Raw genomic sequence first — 17925 nt, forward strand, 5'->3', positions numbered from 1 at the left:
TTGGGGAGAAAAGTTGGATACTGTCCTGACAAAGTCAGAAAAAAAGGTGCTCTCCTTTCTGAGGCCTCCCAGCCAGTGCTGATGGGTGGCCCATCCCTGGGCTCTTTGGCTGCCCAGCTGGGTAGCTCCCAGTTGGCCTCTAGCCTCCCTTATAGACAGGCACTGTGCATCTGTTCAGCTGCACTACAGCCCTCTCAGCTCCCCACCTAGTTGTCGGGTGGCAGAGATGGTGACTTAGTCCCTGTATCCCCTCCTCCCCCTGCCTACATGGGCAGAGGTTGGGGTGGCAGTGGAGGGGGGGGGCGCTTTCCTTTTTTCCGCACGAGCGAGAAAAGAAAATCCTCACTCCCTTGGACTCCTCAAAACCTTTGACATAATTAACTGTGACAAATTGATTTCAAGTGCGGTGGCAGGAAGAGGAACGGGAAGGCCACGCGCTGTCCTCTGGGAGTTGTAGTCTGAGGGCCGGTGAGTAGAATGGTCGGCTTCAGGAGAAGGACTACAAGTCCCAGGCGTCCCCGCGGCCGCCATCGCACAGTCTCCAAGCCCCCTGCCCGGAGGAGGGGGCTACATTGTGTCTATTGTAGCTTTTGGCCGCCTATTCGGGAGACCTTCTCTGGACGGTGAAATCGGGCCTGAAAAGCATGGCTGATGAGCAGGAAATCATGTGCAAGCTGGAGAGCATCAAAGAGATCAGGTGAGCAGCGAGGGCATGGGGGTGGGGGGGAGGACCCCCAGCCCAGCACCCCTGGCTGCAACTGCTCCCTCCGGCCCCCGCCCCTGTCCCCAAGAGAAAGAAGGTGTGAGCTTGAGGAGTGGGAGGGGAGGATGCCCAGTGATGGCTGGGCTTGCACACATCTGTCCAGCTGTGGTCCTCCGGAGCATCTGGCGAGGCAGGGCTGGTTTCTTGAAGATGCTCTCTTGCCTGGGCCACTTGAACCTCTTCCCGCCCCTCCGGCCCCAGGAGAGAGGAAACCTATCCCACAGACCGCTGCCTTGCTGGCTTTAAGAGAGCATGAAAATCCCTGGAAGGGTAGTGGATTTCTCTTATTGACTGGGTGGAGAGGATGGAATCAAGAGAGCTGAGTTCAAATCTTTCCTTCGCCATTAACTGCCCCCTCCCAAGTGATCTTGGTACAGTCATTTCTGTCCTCTGAGTTGCAGTTCCTTCCTCTCTAAGATGCTAGGAGTGGAGGAGATGATTCCAAAGACCCCTTTTACCTTTCAACTCTCTCAAACTGCACCTCTGGAGGAGATAAGATGCGCCCAAAAATTAATGCTAGTACCTTCCCTCCCTTGGTTATCCCCAGTTTATGCCATACATAGTTTATTTGTACATGGTTGTTTGCATGTCATCTCCCCTAGTAGACTGGGAACTCCTTGAGGTCAGGCGCTGTCTTTTTTGGATCTTTTTTTATATTTTAATGCTTAGCACCGTGCCCCACATAGAGAAGGTGCTAAACAAAAGCTTGTTGACTTACCCTCCCCTGAACTTCATATTCTGAAAGCCTTAACGGAGGAGGGGAGGTCGTGGTGGGTTGTAGGAAGGGAGCCCTCAACTTGAAACCAGACCACCTGGCTTTGAGTCTCTGCCCTGCTAGGTACTGTGAGTCAATCACCAGGCATGCATTTATTTATTTAGCTCCCACACTGGACCAGGCCCTGGGGAGGAAGATCCAAAGAAAACAAAAAACCCAAATGCTTCTTCCCTTCAAAGAGCTTATAGCCTATCTGGGGAAGTCAGAGAGCGCAGTGGCAGGAGCCCTGACATTGAAGTACAGGAACCTGAATTCAAATCCTTTTTCTGTTACTTTGTGTGACTTTGGACAAGTCATTGTTACCACACTGGGCCTCAGTTCCCTGTCTGTGAAATAAGAGGTTGGACTAGCTGGCCTCTAAGGTCTTAAAGCTTAAGACCTTATCTCTAAAACTATGACCTTATGTCCTCTGTGTGTATATGTACTATGTATGCACGTATGTATATGTATGTGTGTGTATATGTATATGCTAATGGGGGAGGGGTAGAAAGGGAGGCACTAGAACACCTGGGATGTGGAAGGTGTCTCTTGAGCTAAGCTTTGAAGGAAACCAGAAATCCTAAGAGGCTGAGGTGAGGGAAGGCATTCCCGGCATGGGGGAACAGCCTGTGCAAAGACACGGAGATGGGAGATGGGGTGTTTTGCATGAGGAATACTAAGAAATCCACTCTGTGAAAGTCACAGGATGACTAACCCCTTTGCTTCCAGAATAGTTCATTGAGGTAGTAGAGAGTACACAAAAGGGAATCATGGGTGATAAGGCCAGATAAGATGCTCTGCCTCTCTGGGCCTCATTTTCATGAAGGGTCTCTTCCAGGCATTCGATATATTCAACAAACACTTCTTAAGCACCTACTATGTACAAAGTCTTGTGCTCAGTGCTGGGGATACAACTATTAAAAATGACATAATCTCCACCTTGGAGAATGGAAGCTTCTTGAGAGCAGGAACTGTTTTCACTTTTGTCTTTGTATCCACAGCACCCAGCCAAGTGACTAGCACACAGTAGGTGCTTCATTAATGCTTGTTGATTGATTGAAGGAACTTACATTTGACTGGATTCTTTCTGTGTTAGTGAGCCACAAAGGCAATTATTCTTTATATTGCTAACCAACCTGATTAATTACTTTGCGTGAGAAATTTAAACAAAGCCCAGAAACATGAAAAACATCTTTGTGATAGTTGGTCTAGTAGCTAATGTATCCCATTTGTAATCAGCTTTTCCTAAAATAATAGAAAACAATCTCTCTCACCCTCAGTTTCATCATCAGTAAATACATATCTATGACTTCCTCAGTGCGGGGAATTCTCTCTGCTGCTGGAGATAAAACCCTGGCCAAGACTTCATTGGGAAGAAGTCCTTGGGAATTTCCTGAGACCTTGAGAGGTCAAGTAACTTGCCCAGGGTCACATGGCTAGTGGTGATGATGATGACGATGACATAAAAATAAGAAGAAGAACTACAAATGGTATATAGCACTTTACAGTTTTCAAAAATGGTTATCCCTTCCACATGGCAACTTTCTCCATTGTAGTTTCAATATATCACGGGTTGGCATAAGCAATTAAATGAGAATTTGGGGGGAGTTTTGCAGAAGTCGCAGACGACCCACAAAGACCCTTTGTCAGACACATTCCAGATGGGATTCCTTCATGTATAGGGTACACTAGATGGCCACTGAAGTCCTTTTCCTGTGATTGTGACCATAAGGTTCACTCTCCAAGGGCCTGCCTGGTTTAGCACTCACATCTCCGAGAAGTTCTTAATAACATGTGAAAGACAGCATGGCAAGTGGGGAGGTATCAAACACATTGCCAACAACATTTCTGAGTGCAGCCTGACCCAGATTCAAATGTCATTGGGAAATATTTAACAAAATAAATAAAAATATGACACAACATCGTGTTACCATGTGGTTTTCTAAGTCAATATTCTGCCCTCAGGGATCCTTATGTACAGTTTAGGAGCCCTCCTTTCTATTTGAGTTTGACACCAGTGTTAGTGGATAGGGCCTGAGATTTGGGAGGGGGGGGGTGGTCATGAAGTGCTGGGTTCAAATCTTCCTTAAGAGCTGTGTGACCCTAGCCAAGTCACTTCCCCTTATATCTGTAAGATAAGGAAGTTGGACCAAATGGCCTCTAAGGTCCTTTCCAGCTCTTGACCTAGGACTCTCTGAGCATTTGGCATTTCTTTAGTGTTTTCTAGTCTCAAAGTTTCAGCTTTGCAGCCAGATGGGATAAACCAGCTCCATGGATCTGTAAGGGGAGGGCTGCAACCATGCTCCCCTGTCCTCTCCTCCCAGGACATCACCAGAGGGTTGGGGCAGGGGAGTATACTTCCTGCCAGGAGTCCATTGTGGAATGGAAGCCTGTCCCTGGCTGTCCCGTGGCCTCTATCTCCACCCACTTTGAACTTGGCCCCAGATGCTGGAATTATTAGTTATGGCTGTGACCTTTAAAAAGTTCAAGAGACATCATTTCTGGGTAATCATTTTATTAATAATGCTAGCATATAATTAATAAAAGGAACCAGTGACACTCTTGAATGCCAAAGACCCATCACGAAACCCACTCAATGCTGATGTGGTCTTGGAAGAGTGGGTGTTCCTGAGGGGGGCAATCAACTCAGATTGGTGAACAAGTAATGAGAGAGAATGGATATTATAATGAGAGTTAGATCTATTCTAATGAGGGTCTGGGAACAGGTATACTTGCCAACCACTCCCAGCCTTGGGCAATTTAATCAAAGAGTTTATCCCCACCCAAACCTGAGTAGAACACAATGGGCCTCCTGTAACAGCAAGCACCTTAGCACACCCAGGATGGCTGCTAGCACAGGTTCTTTGATCTGCTTTTCTAGGAAAAACTGCTCAAAAAGGGGCTAATAATTCTACTTTTAGTTATATTCACTGGTTCAGGGGAAGGGTCAGCACCCTGAATGTAAGAGAAAGTACAAGCAGAGAAATTAGCGTAAAGACCAACAGACAGAGCTCTTAGCTGCCTGAACCAAAGCAATATTGCTATACACTTTACATACATCACTGGATTGAGGGAACCTTTACATCTGAGTGGTCAGGGGGCTCTGAACGTATGGCTATGCAGAGTCTTGACCAGAGAATCACAAGGTCCTTCTCATAAACGAGCCCCCAAAGCAAAATACCAATGCAGAGTATATATACACTTCTCAGAGCCAGAAGGCATCATAACCCTCCTGACTCTGTGCCTCATCAGCTTAGTACCAACAGGTGTGAAAGCCTACAAGCAAGCCTCCCCTAAGCAAATTTCCCTTAATGGGCTCCATGTGAGGCCTATTAATGGGCGGGGAAGATCTTCATATCCCATTAACATTACACCTCCCCACCTGGATGGGGTCGGAACAAGATTGAGGAGCAATGTCCTTCAGATGCTGGCTTGGTCTAACAAGGTTTCAGAAGGGGATAAATCCTGTGTCTCCCCCATATTAACAATTAGTTATTTAATAATCATTTTTCTCCTGGCTCTTGGGTAGGGGAGAGTCTAGGACTCAGTGGGGAAGATCTACGTTTGAATCCCTCCTCCTCTCTTAGCCTGAGTTTATTTCTCTGGAAAATAGTAGCTACTTAATAAATGATGGTTGATTGGTTTCAGTCCAATCTCCTCATTTTACAGAGGTAGAAAGGAAAGCTGAGATAGGAGAAGGGACTTGGGATTACAGAATGTCAGAGCTAGACAGGGCCTTATAAACCATCTGGTCCAACCCACTCATTTTACAGAGAAGAACACTGAGGCCCAAAGTGGGAAAGGAACTTAGGGGCCCCCCCAACTAAAATGTAAACCCCCTAAGGATGGAGACTCTCCTATTTATGTGGTTTCCGCAAAGGACTCCCCTAAACCAGGGGTGGGGAACCTGTGGCTTTGAGGCCACATGTGGCCCTCTAGGGCCTCAAGTGTGGGCGGCCCTTTGACTGAATCAGAACTTCACAGAACAAATCCCCTGTAGGTCCTCAAGTGTGGGCGGCCCTTTGACTGAATCTCAACTTCACAGAACAATCCCCTTAATAAAAGGATTTGTTCTGTAAAACTTGGACTCAGTCAAAAGGCCGAACCTGAGGACTGAAGGCCACATGTGGCCTCGAGGCCACAGGTTTCCCCACCCCTGCACCTAAACTCAGTGAAAGGAAAAACTTTGGATTGATCCAAAAGCTGAAAGGGAAAGTAGTGAGTTCCCTATCACCGCAGGTCTTTTGACCAGTTGTTGGGTATGGTGTAGACTGGATCTGAGGTCCAGGTTGATGAGCAGGAAGCCCTCTGAGGATCCTTCCAGCTCTGAGATTCTGTGGTTCCATTCCCTGAATTTCAGCAGCAGCGCCATCCATTGCAATCTGCTTTTACCTCTCAGGATCGATTGAGAGCTAGAAGGGACCTTAGAATTCCTAACACCTTATTTTACAGAGGAGGAAACCGAGGCCCATGGAAGTAAAGTTACTTGTACAAAGTCACACATCTTGTAAGTATCTGCGGGGAGCTTTCAATCCAAGTCTTCCTGACTTCAACGCCTGTGCCCTATGTGCTCTTGCATGGTTCACTCTTCATTTTTTTTTTCTTTTTCTAGTCAATTATAGGTGAGACACATCTCTCCACATGTCACCTTTGACTGCTTCCTCTCCCTCTAAAACTCCTTTAGGTTCCATAGGCAGGAACAGGGCAGGGGGTGGCGTAGATTGAGGTTGCTCATTCCAGTATGCGCTTGGACATTCCAGGAAGTACCGATGGGAGGGACCCATCCATCCTGATTTCCATTGTTTGTGGCTTCTGCCACCTTAATTGAATTGCTGACATTTTGGGCAAATTGGGCCCAGCCCCAGCAAATGCTATTATCTATCTTGCCTTGATATATATGTGCCTTGCCTTATGCTAATCATTATTTTCATCTTCTGTAACCTGCGGCTGCGACCTCAAGTGGCCAACTGGGGGCGCCATTGAGCTTCCACATCCTGGCTGGGGCTGATCTCTTCAACTCTTTAGTCTGGCAACTGGAGGATGGTGGGAAGAGCTCCAGGTTTGGGCAGGAATCCAGCTTTGACACCCATAGGATCCCAGATCTAGAGCTGGAAGGGGCCTCTGGGGCCCTCTAATCCAAACCCCTCATTTTATAGAGGGGTAAACTGAGGCCCAGGGAAGTGACTTGTCAAAGGTCCCACAGCTGGTAAGTGTCGGATTCAGACCTAGGTCTTCAAAACTCTCTCCACTACACCACGAGGTGTCCTGGCAGGGAGCTTAATGAGCACCTGGAACACTCTGTTGATTTTACAGATGAAGAAACCAAGCAAGAGAAGAGCAATTCACTGAAGGTCACCCAGGATTTAATGACTGTTCTCCTCTCCCTCACTCCTCACTGCCCAGTAGAATAGAAGCTCCTTGAGGGCAGGAACCATTCCTTTTTTGTCTTTTATGTTCCAGGGGTGGGGAACCACCCACCCACATGTGGCAGCCTTCTAGCCTTTTGACTGAGTCCAAGTTTTACAGAACAAATCCTTTTATTAAGGGCATTTGTTCTGTCAAACTTGGACTCAATCAAAGGGCTGCACTTGAGGACCTAGAGAGCCACATGTAGCTCTCTAGGTCCTTGGGTGCAGCCCTTTGATTGAGTCCAAGTTTGACAGAACAAATCCTTTTATTAAGGGGATTTGTTCTGTGAAGTTGGCATTCAGTCAAAGGGCCCCATGTGGCCTTGAGGCCGCAGGTTCCTTACCCCTGTGGCCTATACCAATAAAATCATAGGTTTGAAACATTTTTAATGGGCTGGGGATAAAAGATGTAAAAGAAAACCAACCCAACAACATATACACATAGAATTTAAATACACACACATACATATATGGATGTATTAAAGGAAGACCCCAGGCCCAAAAAGAAGGGACCTTAAATGAAATAGAGTCTGATCACAGATTATAAAAGCATTTATTATCTGAGAAGACCTCGCAAGGGAGCAGAGAGGAAGAGAGTCAAAAGAGCTGTTCAAAAGGGCAGTGGAAAAGGGTGAGATATGTATGGTTTCTAGCTTTCGAGTAGGGAGTAGGGGCTAAGGGAAAGATGTCTGTAGACACAATAAGCCAGGGAGTAGGACATTTAGAAAGTCCCAAATCTGTAACTGCTGCCCAAGTTTGGTTTTGATCTGGTCAAGCCTGGTCCAACCACTGTAGGCATCTCCAAATTGGGCTAGAGTTCACTCACAAAGGATCACTGGTACCTCAAGCATCTCTGAGCCCCAGAAGCCCTGATTAGTTGATTGCCCTGCTCCCCCTTGAAGAAGGGAGGTTCTAACATATAGTAGTCATTACGGAACCCATGTTCACAGTATATATATATATGTATATAAATGAAGTGATAGGGGAAGGGGCATTAACAACTAGGGGAAATGAGGGGATCAGTCAACAAGCAGGTATTAAGGTCTTACTGTGTGCCAGGCACTGGGCTTGGTGCTAGGGATGCAAAGACAAAAATACTACTCCCCGCAGGATAAATATTTCTTTCATCTAATTCTGCCCACAGGAGTAAGAGAGAGATGAGATCACAGAACCAGAGGAAGGCTGGAGGAATCAGAACTAAGAGCAATGGGGAGAAGTCACAGAGATGCGCATTTCAGTGTCCTGTATGGAAAAACTTTCTAAGGATCACAGCCACCCAGATGTGGAATGGGCTGCCTTAGGGAGGGAGCTCCCTGTCACTGAAGCAAGTCAAACAGAGGATGGATGATAACTTATTGGGGGATATTGGACAGGACATCCTGGCTTAGGTTCTGGTTGGACTAGGTATTCCAATTCTGAGTTTCTGTGATCATGTAATCCTACCCTATCACTGTACAGAGGAAGGAACTAGGATTTTGTGTCTTGGTTTCCTTATCTGTAAAATAATGCTTTCCAAGGGGCCGTAAGACAAATACTTTGTGATCTTCGAGTACTATAGAAATGTGAGTTATTATTTATGCACAGGAAAGTGACTTGCCCAAGGTCATGCAACTAGTAAAGTTACAGAAACATGGAGGGAGGGGAAGGGAATGAGCATTTATTAAGCACCTACAATGTGCCAGCTGTGGGCAGCTAGGTGGCGCTGCAGTGCAGAGAGTGCTGGGCCTGGAGTAAGGAAGGATCGTCTTCCTGAGTTCAAATCTGGCCTCAGACACTTACTAGCTGTGTGACCCTGGGCAAGTCACTTCACCCTGTTTGCCTCAGTTTCCTCATCTGTAAAATGAGCTGGAGAAGGAAATGGCAAACTGTTCCAGTGTTTTGCCAAGTAAACCCCAAAATGGGGTTGCAGAGAGTTGGACACGACTGAACAACAACATGTGCGAGGCATTGTGCTGAGCAGCCAACTCTCCAGATCTAGCTCCCTTTATCTCCACCATACCTCCTGCCCCTGCTTATCTCTGGAGGGCCTTTCCAAGTCTGTGAGTCTTGGTCCAGGATTGTGATTTTAGCCTGTTGCCATGTTCTGATACTGCAGGAACAAGACCATGCAGATGGAGAAGATCAAGGCACGGCTGAAGGCAGAGTTTGAAGCCCTAGAGTCGGAAGAGCGGCATCTGAAGGAGTACAAGCAAGAGATGGATCTCTTGCTACAGGAAAAGATGGCCCATGTGGAAGAACTGCGTCTGATCCATGCTGACATCAACGTGGTGTGTGGTGGGCAGGTAGCATAGGACAGACTAGCAGTGGGTTCAGGCATCAACCTGGGCTCTCCTTGGGATTAGTGGACTTCAGCATTGGTGCCCTTTCTCCCGGGGCCCAGGGGCTTTGCTTAGCTGGGGTTACTTGAGTAGAAAGTCCTGCAGGGATTTTAAGAATGGTAATGATGTAACCAGAGTTCATGTGAAACTACTGGGCATCTTTGAAAACATTTTTATTGATACCCTTTATGTTAATATCACTTTCATTTGGGGGGGGGGGTGAGGCAATCAGGATTAAGTGACTTGCCCAGGGTCACACAACTGATAAGTGTCAAGTGTCTGAGGTCAGATTTGAACTCAGGTCCTCCTGGCTCCAGGGACAGTGATCTGTCCACTGCAGCACCACCTAACTTCCCCTTACATTAACTTCTTTTCTAAATATATCCTTCTCCTACCTAGAGATCCATCCCTTGTTACAAAGAATAAAAAAAAGGAGGGGTAAAAAGCAGTTCAGCCAAACCAACCAGTTGCATGTCAGTTGTGTTTTACGTTCTATGTAGTATTCTCTACCCATAACCCCTCACCTTTTGCTCAGCTCTTCTCCAGGGTCAAACTTCTTGGCTATTAGAACTCTGTTGCATTCAGTTTGTTTTTTCATTTGTTCTTTCCGTTTATATCATTGCAGTCCTATATATTGTTTCTGTGGTTTGCTGACTTCTCTCTGCATCAGTTCATACAAGTCTTCCTATGCTTCTCCGCATTCTTCATATCCATCATTTCTTACAGTACAGTTGTAGTCTATATATTCTTTTGCCATGATTTGTTTAGCCATTCTCTAATTGAGGGGCGTCTATTTTATTTCCAGCTTTTTGCTACTACAGAGTGCTGCTATAAATATTTTGCTGTATAGGGGACCTTTCTTTTTTTCATTGGTCTCCTTGAGGTATATGTCTAGCAATAGACTCTCTGAGTCAAAAGGTATAGACATTGAAACCACTTTATTTGCATAATTCCAAATTCCTTTCCAGAATATTTGGATCAGCTAACAGCATCACCAGCAGTGCATTAGTGTGCCCATCTTTGCATGACCTCTCCAATATCAACTGTTCCTATCTTTTGCCATTTTTGCCAATTTACTAGGTGTGGGGTAGAACCTCAGAGTTCTTTTAATCTCTCTTTCTCTTATTATGAGAGATTTCTGAGGGTCTTCATCCCACAAGCTCAATCTGAGTCCCCAGCTAACTCAATCTTAGGATGGAATTAGATTCTGAAAACTTGGGTTCAAATCTTGGCTTTGCTATTTATTATCTAGATGACCTTGAACACATCACTTTCTACCTCTGAGATTTGGTTTCCTCATTGAAAAATGAGGAGGGTTGGTCTAGAAAACCTCAAAAGTCCCTTCCAGCTCCAAAAGCATATGAGCTTATGAAATTAAGGAATTGCTATTAGTTCAGAACTGACCATATTCACATTCTTCCCCTTGTGTCTTCATGTTGCTCATGTACCCCCATATCATTGTCACAGATTCTGCCTTGGCCTAGTTTGCGTTTGCCAAGCAACCTTCTCTTTTTTTGTGGTCACATTTCTTTTTGAGCTGTGGGCCTTAGGTATTGTCTCAGCATTTAGTTTGATGGGTGTGAAATCACCTTGGAGCAGTTAGCTGGAGGGATTCTGGGAGTGGAAGCCCAGGGTCTTGCTGGTCAGCTGCTCTCCTTTCCCCTGTCCCTATCGCCCTGGGCCAGATGGAGAACACCATCAAACAGTCAGAGAATGACCTCAACAAGTTGTTGGAGTCCACACGGCGGCTGCATGATGAGTATAAGCCCCTAAAGGAGCATGTGGATGCTCTCCGCATGACCTTGGGCCTACAGAGGCTTCCGGACCTATGTGAAGAGGAGGAGAAGCTGTCCCTGGAGTAAGTCCCCCTAGCCTAGGTTCTTCCCTCTCCATAGCCTAGCCCCCGACACAGAGCTTGGGAGGTGATACAGAAGTCTGAGCTTCCCGGAAGAGTAGGTCTTGGCTATGGCCTCATCAGGAAGGCCAGTCATACCTGGAACCCTTCCAGAGGGTGTATTCCTGGGGCATTAGGAGGTGGGGGGCACCACCACCATGCTGACCCATTCCTGGGGTCAGGACTAGGGGCAGTGGCAATGACCAAAGCCCTGGTTACTGCCCAACGTAGTGTTTAGGTTAAAGATTAAGTTGGTTTCTCTTGACCCTGGAAAATGGTTAGGGTTAGGGGCCCTAGCTTCTGAGTTTCAAGAAAGTTGTGCCCTTGGGTAGAAGGTAAAAAGTCAAGGTGGTTCTTCTTGACCATGGAACAACCCAGCCAACTTCTCTCCCTCCCTCCCCCCCCCCATCCCACCCTTTCCAAGTTACTTCGAGAAGCAGAAGGCTGAGTGGCAGACGGAACCTCAGGAGCCACCCATCCCAGAGTCCCTTGCTGCTGCTGCTGCAGCAGCCCAACAGCTACAAGTGGCTAGGAAACAAGACACCCGGCAGACAGCCACATTCAGACAACAGCCCCCACCCATGAAGGTGAGATGGGTGGGGGGTGGGCTTGGGAAAGTCCAGATGGCCTCAGGGCATGGATTCAGGTATGGACTTCATAGGATAATAGCATGTAGAGGTGGGAGGGCCTATGGAACAGTACATGTCAGAACTTAGCAGTACCCTAGAACTGAAAATGTCAGAGCTGGGAGTATCTTTAGAACAGAGAACGTCAGAGCTGGGAGGGGCCTTAGACCATGGAATGTCAGGGCTGGGAGGGGCCATTAGGATTTAGATGCTCTAAATCTAATCTCCTATTTTATAGATCAGGACACTGAGGCAGGAAACTAGGCTTCTTAGATTCAGACACATGGATGATTAGAGCTGGAAGGAGCCTGTGAAAGCATGGAGGCCCAGCTCCCTCATCTCTACATAATCCTGGGCCTGCAGAGGCCCCCACGCTGTCCCCTCTGGGCCCTTTATTCTGCCTCCCCAGGGAGTAAACCCTGACTGGGGGTTAGGTGGAACCCTGGGAAGTTTGAATGGTAGCTTTCCAGGGCACTTTTCTGGTTTGCCTAGAGAGATTAAGTGACCTGTCCAAGGTCATACAGGAAGTTAATGGCAGAGCCAGCCTGTTAGGGCTCCTTCAATTCAATTCAATGTGGTAAACATCTATTAAGTCCCTACTATGTGCCAGACACTATACTAGGCACTGGGGCTACAAAGAGAAAAATGCCCTAGTTCCTCCTAGCAAAGACATTCCATTCATTGTGCCCCAGGTTGAGGTTCCTCTAGAAATGAGCATTTACCCTTAGATATGCCAGCCAGGTCTCATCCCACTAGTGATTTGTCCCGAAGGACACTCAGGCATCCTGGCCTGAATTATAAGCAAAATCAGTCAATTACAGTCTACCCCAAATAGCTCTTTCCCTCCTCCCCCCCACATATACCACACACACACACACACACACACACTCTCACACTCACACTCACACACTCCGAGCCCCCCCCCCCCCACCACCACCACCACTGTAGCCCATCTAAGGGAGTTCCAAGGCAAAGCAAGGTTATAATGCCTCTCTGGTCCTCCATGGCTTCCTCGTGGAGTACTGCCATTGTTTCTAGGTACCAGCCTTCAGTGGGTTACTGCCTTTGTGTCCAGAGAGCAGCTTAGCTGATCAGTCCATTTTCTTTTCAAGACCATTGACATCTTCCGGTCCAAATTTTGATCCTGAGGCTGGCCCAGTAGATTAGGGCTTACCCATCCTTTTCCACCTTGGGACTCCCAAGTCCTATGCATTGGCTCAGGCAGAAGGGAGACAGAAGGCTCCGGGTACCCGCAAAGTGGAACAAGGCTGTTCACTTCCTTTGTTGGGTGTGTTCTCCCAGGCCTGCCTGTCATGTCACCAGCAAATCCACCGGAATGCCCCCATCTGCCCCCTGTGCAAAGCCAAGAGTCGCTCCAGGAACCCCAAGAAGCCAAAGAGGAAACAGGATGAATGAAAAGAAGATCAGCATCAAGGAGCTCCCCTGCTCAGAGAGCCCCTTCCCCTGGGCCAGAGGGATTGAAGTCCAGGCGTGAGCCTTCCTCCCCTTCTCCTTCCATTCTTCCCTTCTTCTCTTCTTCCCTCTGCCCTCCCTCATCTTGTATTTAGTGGGACGGAAGCACAACTCTTCTCTCATGTTCTTATTCCTTCCAGCCCTTGGGATTTGGGGTTAGGAAGACATAGGTTTCAGGTACTAAGGTCTGTGTGTCTGACAGCTCCTCAACCCCTGACTGCTGCCCCTCCCTTCCCCCTCCCAACTTCAGGATATCAGGTGGTGGCAGAAGGCGTCCAGGGGCCTGATGGGCTAACATCCCTGCCAATGGTGGATAATGGTGGGGTAAGTTGCTGGTTACTCACTGGGGCCCCATGTCCCAAATGGGGCTGGCACTCAAGAATTGTGGGATCAAGGAGGCCCATTGGTCCAGGTTGAGGTGGGGGAGGGGGATACCACTCATCAACATCGGCTACAGCAGAGGGACCTTTGAAGATCATCATTGCCGTTAGTCCCTTTAGAATTTGGAAATCTAACAGTAGATTTCCTCCCTCCCTCCCTCCCTCCATCAAGGGCATTGCTTCTCCAGCTTGGTAGGTAGCAGTCGCCTCCAGCAGACAGGTGCCAGGCATGTGCCACCATTTGGTTTCCTGAGCACTCAGAACAGCTGCCTTCTTTTCATTCGAACTCTAGTCCTGCCCATGCCTTCCAGTCTCCTTTGGGGGCCAGTCTTAAAGGTGCTGCTGTCTTTAAGGCTGTGGAAGCAGCTTGCATAACCCACCTATTTCACTTTCAGAACCAGTCCAGTTGGGTGGTCCTCCCTCTCATTTATTTCCCAGGGGCCTAGATGCTGACACAGAAGAATGTGGCTGGCCCATTCTTCCTTTCCCTCTCTTTTCCCCTAATGGGACCATTAAGTCCTATCCACTTACCCAGCCCCCTGAACCCTTATCATGAAACTAATGCAAAAACCCATTTTCCTGGGTACCTCCTTGACCACTGCTTATCTTGGCTGAGTGGCTATTTGCAGCTCTGCACTCCCTGGGAAGGGCCACTAACATTTGTCAGCCTGTTAGCTTTGAAGAACTAATTCCCTTACATTTGATCAATGGTGCTTTTCTGGGGGGCTGAGGGCATGGGAGCTGGTGGGTAGTTCATTCTGGATAAGGCCCTGTTCCATATTTCCATGGTCCCAGCCCTCATCTTCGTTTTGGAGCTGTGCTGTGGATGTGTTGTTATCGATGTGAGTCAGTTAACCCCTCTGTTAGGCCTCCAGCCACTCCCCTCATACACTTGGGTCAGTAGGACAGATGGAGATGGGGGGACCCTCCAGGATGGTCCATTTCCTCAAGGAAACCCCATCCCATTAGCCACATAGAGCCCTTCTGAACTCAAGGCCTCCTTCCCTGGGGACCATGGTCACAGCTTCTGAGCACACCTCTCCCCTGACTTACCATCCCCTCCTTTAAGTAGAAGAGAAAGCTCCGGGCTCCTCACTGCCATACAGGTCACTCTTGTGGAGACCTTTCCTGGTGTTAAGGGGGTAGGCCTTGGCCAAGTTTGAAAAAGCTTCAACCCCAGGTCCCTGGCAGGGGGCATTTTTTTCCTTCCTTGTTTACCAGTAGTTTTAGTGAGTTGCCCCCAGGGGCTATGTGTTCATAACCCAAAAGGCTTCTCAGCTTCTTGGACTTATGTGTGTTATACCACTTGTCTATACAAATCCTATTAAATAAACATCATTCCAGGTTCCTGTGACAATTCCTTTTCTTTCCCTTCTTCCTACTGGGCTTGCATTTGGGGAAGACTAGGCTGGATTTGAAGACACCAGGAAGCTGGGAGGGATGGTTAAAACACTGAATAACAGAAGATCCAAAAGGATCTTGAGAGACCCAACTGAATGAGATGGAATTTAAAAGGGATAAATGTAAAGTCCTAAACCTAGGTTCAAAAAATCAATTGTACAAGTAAAGAATGAGGGGAGGTGCTGGCTAGACAAGTTGATAGACTATCTGGGGGTTTAATGGCCCACAAGTTTCCTTCTGAGTCAACAGTGATGTGGCCACCAAAAAAAAGCTGACAAAATCTCATATTGCAATGAAAAGAAGCCTAACATCTAGAATGAGAGAACCGATTCTTCCCTAGTATCCTGTCCTAGTCAGACACCCAGCTGGGCAGTTGTGTTCAGTTCTGGGTAGCATGCTTTCAGGACATTGACAAAGCAGAGGGTATCCAAAGGAGGGCAGCTGGGAAGGTGGAAAGACTGGAGACCTTGCCTTAGAAGGATAAGTTGAAGGAACTGGGGGTGTTTAATTTGGAGAAGGTAAGACTTTGGGAGGGATATGACAGCTGCCTTCAAAGTATTTGGAGGGATGTGATGTAGAAGTCCCCAGAAGACAGAACTAGAGGCAGGAGGGGAATATTTCAGAGGCAGATTTCTATTTGATGTGAAGAAATACTTCCTAACATTAATTAGAGATATCTGAAGGGGGAATGGGCTATCTCCAGTGATGTTCCCATCATTGGAGGTGTTCAAGCAGATGCCTGCCATGGGTGTAAGTGTTGTTTCAACCAGAACCTGGGTGCTATGGGACCTTCAGCAAGTCAGTCTGGCTCTCTGGGATGATCTCTTTTCCTACCACTTAGGAACTCTGGGATGGTGATTCTTCAATGATACTGGGAAATTCCTCTTAATAACAAGGCAGGTGGGAGGCCCAGAAAGGTAACTGAGGGTCAGAGAAGGGTGCTAAGGAGGTAAGGTTTGCTTGGCATCTCTGAGAGGCCTAGAAAAGGCCTCCAACAAAGAGACATGGGGAAGATAGCAGTAGTCTTTGAGTTGAGAAAAGAAGGAACATCTTTAGATCTTAGACTTAATGGAGTTGGAAGGGCCCTTATTTTACAGAAGGGAAAACCAAAATGCTGAATCCTAGTAAGTTTTGAATCCTCTCTCCACGGTATCACCCTTTTTCCATTGTGGAGCCACCATGTCAGTCCCAGAGGTGCCTCTTTCCTCTTAGGTACTTTGCCTTTGATGGGGTACACCTCCCCCAGTTAAGTGGCAATGCCTTGGCCTGACGGTTCAAATGGTTAGGCTTCAGCTATAGGCAAGATTGGCAGAAAAACAGAGAGATTGCAGTACAGATCTTGCTTTCTTCCCAATAGCTCATTGGCTTATTGCATAAACAAGCCACATAAAAGAAAGCCACCTCCCCACAGCTTGGTGGTGCTACGGTGGACAGAGCTCTGGGTCTGGAGTTAGAAGACCTGAGTTCAAAATCTGGTTTCAGACATATTAGCTGCATGACCCTAAGCAAGTCACTGTTTGCCTCAGTTTCCTCATCTGTAAAATGAGCTGGAGAAGGAAATGGCAAACCACTCCAGTATCTCTGCCAAGAAAACCCCCAAAAGGGTCATAGAGAATCAGACATGACTGAAAATGACTAAACAACAACTCCCCACAGCAGGTGAATGGGATCCATCTTTTGAGGATGTCTGCATTGTGTGAGTGTGCTTGTGTATGTGACTATTTCTGTCTTATGTGTGTATAGCGGTGTTTATATATGTGGCTATGTAAAACTTCACATAATTGTCAGCAAGCATTTATTAAGCACTTACTGTGTGCTAAGGACACAGCTAGGTGGCACAGTGAGTAGAGACACTTGACACACTAGCTGTGTGACCTTGGGCAAGTCACTTAACCCCAATTGCCTGGCCCTCCCCGCTCCAAAAAAATTGGGGTGGGGCAGCTAGGTGGCGCACTAGCCCTGGAGTCAGGAGGACTAAGTTCAAATCCGGCCTTAGACACTTGACACAGTGAAAGCGGCTGTTATAATATGAGACATAGTATGAGATAGTAGACTCACCATTGGATTTGGAGTTAATGTACTTGTGTTCTTATCTGGCTTCTACCACTTCCTTTCTCTAGGCCTCAGTTTCTTCATCTGTAAAATTCAGATATGTCTTCAAGCTTGAAATCTTATTATTCATGCCAGGGCTATCCAAAATGCGGCCCACGGTGGCCACAGCGGCCTGCCTACAAGCATAGAAATTTACATAAATGCTTTAGTAGATGACGCTGAGCTACCGCAGAGCTCTCACTAAAATGGCAAATCAAAATATATTGTCTATTGTTTCAATAAAAACCTAAGGCTGGATGGCCCTCATTCATGCTATGGCCTTTGGTCCCCTCAGAAATGTCATTAGGCTTACCATCTTCTGTCCAAGACTAGACTAGGGCATACTCATCATAGGGGCCCCTCGTTTTCACAACATCCTGCCCCAAGTTACCTGGAAGGGCTTCATCTGCAAAGAATAGCTCATCCTGGCCTGCCCTGCTCTTGTGCCAAAGGGACTGGCCTCCACAGAATCAATGTTCCAGCTCTTCCTTGCCTAGGGAGTCGGGGCATTGTCTTGGGGCCAAGAGGTTGCTTTCAAGCCAGAGACCAGCAGGCCCTTCTTTCCTGGTTTTCTGGCCTAGAATATCCCATCAGGCTTGGAGTTTGGCATCTTTCACCTAAGGGGCAATACCTGAAGCCCTTAATGAGCTGGAGGAAGGCTTGGCTCCATGGCCCAGTGTTCTGAACAAACAAACAAAGCTGGCAGATTAAATGGGGGCACAGGATAGGGTAAAGTGGAGGGAGATGGGGTGGGAGAGGGAGTTCCTTAACTTCCTGGCTAGAAGGTAACCAGTTCAAAGAATGGGCATAGCTGCCT

General features: G+C 47.4%; 1 protein-coding gene across 1 annotated transcript; it reads left to right on the forward strand.

The window, feature by feature from the left end:
* Nucleotides 1-532: 532 nt before the first annotated feature.
* Nucleotides 533-14973, forward strand: ZC4H2 (zinc finger C4H2-type containing). The gene is made up of 5 exons (XM_036740444.1): nucleotides 533-697; nucleotides 9021-9192; nucleotides 10929-11101; nucleotides 11562-11724; nucleotides 13066-14973. Exons 1-5 carry the CDS (start codon nucleotides 645-647, stop codon nucleotides 13177-13179), a joined length of 675 nt encoding a protein of 224 aa, XP_036596339.1. The 5' UTR covers nucleotides 533-644; the 3' UTR covers nucleotides 13180-14973.
* Nucleotides 14974-17925: the final 2952 nt, after the last annotated feature.

This window comes from Trichosurus vulpecula (genome assembly GCF_011100635.1).
Source record: "Trichosurus vulpecula isolate mTriVul1 chromosome X unlocalized genomic scaffold, mTriVul1.pri SUPER_X_unloc_1, whole genome shotgun sequence".
NCBI lineage: Eukaryota > Metazoa > Chordata > Mammalia > Diprotodontia > Phalangeridae > Trichosurus > Trichosurus vulpecula.